At 30.2% G+C, this 6949-nt stretch overlaps 1 protein-coding gene across 1 annotated transcript; it reads left to right on the top strand.

The window, feature by feature from the left end:
* Positions 1 to 2537: 2537 nt before the first annotated feature.
* Positions 2538 to 6295, top strand: LOC110645963 (aminotransferase ALD1, chloroplastic-like). Its single transcript, XM_021799243.2, has 10 exons — positions 2538 to 2655; positions 2769 to 2797; positions 2865 to 2932; positions 3080 to 3196; positions 3693 to 3755; positions 4773 to 4877; positions 4983 to 5033; positions 5195 to 5515; positions 5627 to 5833; positions 5925 to 6295. Exons 1-10 carry the CDS (start codon positions 2570 to 2572, stop codon positions 6234 to 6236), a joined length of 1359 nt encoding a protein of 452 aa, XP_021654935.2. The 5' UTR covers positions 2538 to 2569; the 3' UTR covers positions 6237 to 6295.
* The last annotated feature ends 654 nt before the right edge of the window (positions 6296 to 6949 follow it).

Genomic DNA, 6949 nt, shown 5'->3' with positions numbered 1-6949 from the left:
GCATAATTTTATATTTTTGAATTTCTTATTTCTTAAAAAAAAAAATTGTAAACTTTTTAGAAGTTTTAGGACTGAAATGTGAAAAAAAAAGTATATTTAGTATTGACTAATAGAATTTGTCAGAATTAAGACTTTGGTAGGAATTAATCAAAAATTTTTAATGCTTAGAACTTAATTCTAAAATAAGTCTATTTTTATTACTTACATTATTGTTATCCCAAAAGATATTAAATTAGTTTAACCCACTGAATTAGACCCGATTCTGTTCACGTTGAAAATATTTATTGTAAAAATGAAGCGTTTCTAGTGAAACTTTTTTCATTTAAGGATCAAACACTCGACTTTATTTGAGAGATATATATATTTTTTACCACTTGTACCAATTCCATTAGTAAATTAAATTAGTTATTAAGCTCATAATTGAATGTATATTTATTCTATAGAGATTCGAATATTCTAACAATATCTTTTCTCTTTTGTTTCTTTAGAATAATATTTTATTTTAATTTATTTAAAAATGATTTTTTTAATTTAAAAGTATAAATTCTTTCTACATAAGCATTGACAAAAAGTAAATTATTTAAATTTCTAAAAGGGGTTAAAGGATTTCCATAAAGACTACCAAGAAATCAACAAAGAAAATTAATTATTGTGTGGAAAATAAGCCTTTTGCTTAGTGTACATTTCACAATGATCGTCACTGAGAACTATATATGTTAAGAGGTATTGCTTTCCTAATACGAAATGGACTGACCATATATTGTCCACTTTGGAATTTTGTGCAACATTCTTCCCCCTTTTCCTCTTCCTCAATAATCTTGATGATGTGTGTTTCTGCACTACTGCACTATCAGCGTCTGCGTCTGCGTCTGCGGACCCCTACATTGGTGCCACTCAGGGCCTCTGTCCTGCAATCTTCGCAGCCCTCATTGTTTTTTGTTGGAGTCAGTCCGAGACAAAATTGAAGGAGAATACGTAGAGGCAAGGTTAAATTGACCTAGTCATTTTAATGGAAGCAATTCCAAACTTGACACATGAACCTTATTGATAGTTACCCGCGCTCTACAAATTAGAAAAATATCACATAATATCAAAAGCAGATCACAACGAAATCTGAAAAACACATTTTGGGCAGTGCCACAAGGGGAGCTAAGCATCCATTGCTGCTTGTAGTAACAGCAGAAGAAGTGTGGTGCTATACACTAGTCGTGGGTTGCTGTTCTAAAACTTTGATGTTAGAAAACGTGGGCTTCGTGGAAAATGTGAGGTCAAATTGAGTACCTGATCAACGACTTGACTATCCATCACGAGAGTTATTTGCCTTTAATATGGTTCTTGCAGCAGCCAAGCTAATTTCCATGTGCCGCTCTCCAGCTGCCTGTGATTTCTGTCGTGAACTGAGATTTGGAAATGTATGCCGTTTTGACTTTTATTTTTCACCAAAGAAAAAAAAAATTTCAATTACCCTCCTTACAAAATTATTAAAAAAAAAATTACAACAGTGTATCGAGAATTTTATGCAATCATTTTAATAAATTTTAATTAATTATGATAAAATTTATATAAAATTTATTATAATTAATGATTGTAATAAAATTATTATTAATAATTGCATTTTAAAATTTCTGGTGTTAGTGTGGCACATTGGTCTTTTCTGGGACGCTTTTCTACGTGGGGTTACGTTCCTGATTAGGGAATCCTGAAGCAGTGGTAGGTTCAAGGTGGAATCCTGGCTGAGTTTTTCCCGTGGAATTAAAAATTATTCTTTCTTTTACCATGTATGCACGTTGCTGTGGAAAAATATTCATTCTCGGCATTCATTTGCAACTAATTCTTGCATGAAAGTGATGCGGTTTATGAAAATATTTACAGGTATGAATTTATAGAACAAATAATAAATAGATCAGAGATTTATTGGAGTGTTCTGATAAGAATTTTATAACACTTAAATTAGAGCTGATAGTGTATTAAATTGATTAGGAAGAAAAAATATATTCATAAATAATCTGATCTCTTTATATAAGATATAGATAATGATTAATTATGATAAGTTAACTATATAATTATATGAATATTATTAGCGAATTATATTTCTATTTATAGTTTTAATAATTCCATCAAGAATACTTATTTTTAATTAAGATTTTTTTCTTTTATTGAGTGTGTTTTATAGTGGTTAAACCGATTAAACGAATCTCATGACTGAATTATTGAATATGATTAGACTAATGAATTATCCAAAAATCTAAATTATTTGATTAATTATATATATTTTGAGGAGTTATATAAGAAAGTATCTATATAAATTTGGACCTAATAATAATAATAATAATAACAATTTTATAATACGAAATGAAATTAGATGGAAAATGTGCATAGCTTGATTTCACATCAAGGAATTCTCTTGGAAAATTCTCTTTATCCACAACTGAAATGTCCACAGGTTTCGTTTTTGCTTGCTTCATCCACACTCATGTCTAGTGACATGCCTGAGTCTGTATATATATAGAGCATTCCAATATCCCTTTACGCTCTCATTTCAATTTAAACAATTCTGGAAGAGATCATCATGTATTGTCTTTCTCAAATGTCATATTGCATTTGCAGGCCTAATGCAGTTCTACCTCGACCTCAAACAAATTATTGGACCGGCAGGTTAATTACTGATCATAAATTCATTGCAATGCATGATCATCATTTCTAATTTCTTTCCCTCTATTCAATCTTTATATACGTGATTCTAACTAATTAATTTTTAATATTTTCAGTTCCAAAGCCGATGATGATAAGGAAGTTGGTAAGTCAGATTTTTTTTTTCTTGAGTAGAAAATTGATTAGTCTTAATCTAACAAACCATGCAACAGGTCACTGCACACAAGTTAAACGCAATGTGAATATGGAAGGCCTTCGACGCGGATATCTGTTTCCTGAGGTGTGTATATATATATATATTTATGTTTGGATTCAGATTTTTCAGAAAATTACTGGAAAAATTGTTCTCCAACAATTAATTAATTATGCTTCCATTAGAGGATTAAAATTCATTTTCTTGCTATTTTCCATGGGGGTTCTTGAACAGATATTCAAGAGGGAGTGTGAACACATGCAAAAGAAGGAACATGCAAGGCTGATAAGACTTGGCATCGGTGATACCACACAGCCTATACCGGATATCATAACATCTGCCATGGCTGAGGTGACTAAATAATTATATTTTAATTAGCTAGTAGAGCTACCTCCATTAATTTTGTATCAAACAAACATAACCCAATATTGTGATAAAGATTTCCGACTATTATTTATTTTCTCAGCTTTGATAATTAATGAAAAATTATTCATTGAGTTCTCGTCATATGAAACTTACTAACACATGATGAGAGACCTCTAAAAATATATTTTAAGTGGCTTTTATGTTCATCTCTCTCTGTCTCTATATATAGAGAGAGAGAGTAAATTAATCATCTCTTTATCTTAATTATAATTAAAATAATTTGTGAGACGACCATATGGATATGCACATGCAAAGAACCAATCATATAGTTTTCTTGAATTGTATTTTTCCAAGAAAAAAGAAAGAAAGTGTTGGCATTGATGATAGGTGGAAAACTTGGCGTATAATATTATTCTAAATATCTCGACTTATTTATAACAGACTTTCTTAATACTGACCATTTTTTTTTTGTGGGTTGCAGCATGCATATGCCTTATCAACTATTCAAGGCTACAAGGGGTATGGAGCTGAGCAAGGCAACATGGTAAAATGCCATATATATAATCTTTAATTTATAACCCCTCCTATATATGATGTTGTCAATGAAGAAATTATAAATAGAATTTTTACAATAATAAATATAGAATTTAACAATACGCTTTATATATTGTTAAAATTTTAAAATATATGTTAATAAGAATTATTAACAAGTAACTAGTAATATTTACAAGTCCTGTTAACCTAAAATTTTTAACATCACTTTTATACTAATTTATAGTGTATAATATTATATATATTATATATTATTATGATGTCCAAAAATATTATCTTGATGTTATTTATCATTTTATTATTTTAATATCATGCATAAAATAATGTATCTTAAATGTTGACCACTCCACTTAAGAAACATAAAAAAAAATAAAAAAATAAATTATTATTATTATCCATTATCCGTTAAAAATTTTCAAAAAATTAAAAATAAATGTGAATTCCACAAAAAATTTAAGACAAAATTTGTTTTTTTCAAACTAAAAGTTTTAAAGAAACCTTTTTATTTAGTTTTTTTCAAAAAGAAATTAAAATATAAAATTTTCCATTTTTATATTTTTTTAACAAATTTTCGCCAAAAATAATTCAAGAAAAATTTTCAAAAAAATATTTATTTATGAAAAAATGTTTAAAAAAATTCTAGAAAATATTAATTTTTCAAGATTTTTTTTCTAAAAATTCCAATAGAAAAACTTTCTGAAATTTCCATAGAAAAGTTTTTCCCAAGAGAAAATTTTATTTTGAAACAAATGACAAACACTTTTCTATTGTTTAAGCAGTAAATTTAAATATCAAATACTATTAAAAATATCATTTTCAGTAAATGTAACATTAAAATAGTAACATTTTAAACGGAGAAACTAAATTATTAATGAAATAAAATATGAGAGACTAATTGATTCGATCATCAAAAGATTTCCTAATAAAGAAGAGCTAATTTCAAGCGGTCCTAAAAAAAAATAACATATAGCTCACATGAACATTGACAGATCAGTTTTCCCTTACACAGGACTTGAGAAAAGCAATTGCAGAAACATTTTACAAAGATATGGGTGTAAAAGGCCACGAGATTTTTGTATCAGATGGGGCACAGAGTGATATTTCTCGCCTTCAGGTGGCCAACTTTATCAAATTATTATATAGCAATTAGCAACTAATTAATTAATCTTCATCTCAATTATCTTATGATCAATACTTACTTCCGCTTGCCCTATGGCAGATGCTTCTGGGCTCCCATGTCACAGTGGCCATACAGGACCCATCTTTTCCGGTATGTTATGTACTAGTTTAAGCTCAAAATCAACCTTCAAAATGTTAGCCAATGGATTGAAATTAACTAGTTTCAACCAGCACACGGAAAGCTTTATATGTAGACCCTCTGTTTCCTTGTTAGAACTTATCCAAGGTTTGACAGGCCATTTGCTTGATCAGGGTTATATAGATTCCAGTGTAATTGTTGGTCAAGCTGGCAAGTTGGAAGAAGAAACTGGCAAATATGGCAACATCGTATACATGAACTGTGGATGTGAGAATGGTTTCTTTCCTGATCTGTCAACCACTCCAAGAACAGATATCATTTTCTTTTGCTCTCCAAATAATCCGACTGGTAATGCCGCATCGCGGCAGCAATTAGAGCAACTGGTGGATTTTGCCAGGGTCAATGGATCCATAATAGTTTATGACTCTGCATATGCTGCTTATGTAACAGATGAAAGCCCAAGATCAATCTTTGAAATCCCTGGGGCCAAAGAGGTAATTAGTCCCTGTAGGCCTGCAGCCATTAACTATGTATAGTTTAGCTAATTTTGCTGCTACTACGTTTTATGAGTGGAACTTGACTTTGCGTTTTTTGTGACTCTGCAGGTTGCTATTGAAATTTCATCCTTCTCAAAATTTGCCGGGTTCACAGGAGTCCGGCTTGGCTGGTCAGTGGTTCCTGAAGAGCTGTTATATTCCAATGGATTTCCTGTGATAAAGGATTACAACCGCATTATTTGCACCTGCTTTAATGGTGCATCGAATGTTGCCCAAGCTGGAGGGCTAGCCTGCCTTTCTGAAGATGGTTACAAGGTAACATTGCCACCATTTTTCTTTGCCAAATTTTGCATCTCTCTTCCCCTTACATTCTGAAAAATATCGTTACCTTCAATACTTGTCTCAGGCAGTGAAAAACGTGGTTAACTACTACAAGGAGAATGCCAAAATACTTGTTGAAGCATTTGCGTCACTGGGGCTGAAAGTTTATGGTGGCAAAAACGCCCCTTACATATGGGTACATTTTCCAGGATTGAGTTCTTGGGACGTATTCAATGAAATTCTTGAGAAAACTGATATAGTGACTGTTCCAGGGAGGGGATTTGGACCTGGTGGGGAAGGGTATATCAGAGTGAGTGCATTTGGACATAGAGGAAATATCTTGGAAGCTTCAATGAGGCTGAAAAAATTATTTTCTAAGCATAAGCTAATTAATTAAGATGTTGAGATGTATGACTGCTTCTTTCCTTTTTCTTCCTAATAAAAAGTTAATGCCAATTGCTATTTCTGCTCCACTAGTTGATTTTTTTATTTGACTTCTAATAGTTTATATATATATAATTTACTCTAACTTGAACTCAACACCTTAAAATCGAAAATTTCAGAATCATTAAGCTAAATTTCATTGATAAATAAATTTAAATTTAATATGCTGAAGTTCTAAAAATTATTTTCATATCATTTATTTGAAATTTATTTATCTGTTATTGATTTTGTCAGTATGAGTGAAGAAAATATGTTTAAATTTAATATACTAAAGTTCTAAAAATTATTTCGATATCATTTATTTGAAATTTACTTATCTACTTTTGATTTTGTTGGTATTGAGTAGGATAGTTTATAGTTAATATTCTATCCAAATTTTTTCGATACATAGTGTTTAAGCTATTATGTTACAAATAGTTAAAATTTTATTTCTACTAATAATTTAAACTTTTGGCATGATAATAAATACTAAATTCTATATTTTTCTTCGCCGTATAAAAATAGAGTTGGTGATTTCTTTGGATGCAAACCACTATCAACGAATAATGGAGTCCATATAAAGCCACATATCTGAAATGACACAAGTCCTTTTCCCTGATCCTCTATCAAAATCCTTTATACCATTTTATCGATAAAGAATTGCAGGGTCTCATATGCATCAACTCA

Source organism: Hevea brasiliensis, chromosome 12 (assembly GCF_030052815.1).
Source record: "Hevea brasiliensis isolate MT/VB/25A 57/8 chromosome 12, ASM3005281v1, whole genome shotgun sequence".
NCBI classification, from domain to species: Eukaryota; Viridiplantae; Streptophyta; class Magnoliopsida; order Malpighiales; family Euphorbiaceae; genus Hevea; species Hevea brasiliensis.
The sequence above is the reverse complement of the archived record's forward strand: the minus strand, read 5'-3'. Positions and strand labels throughout refer to the sequence as shown.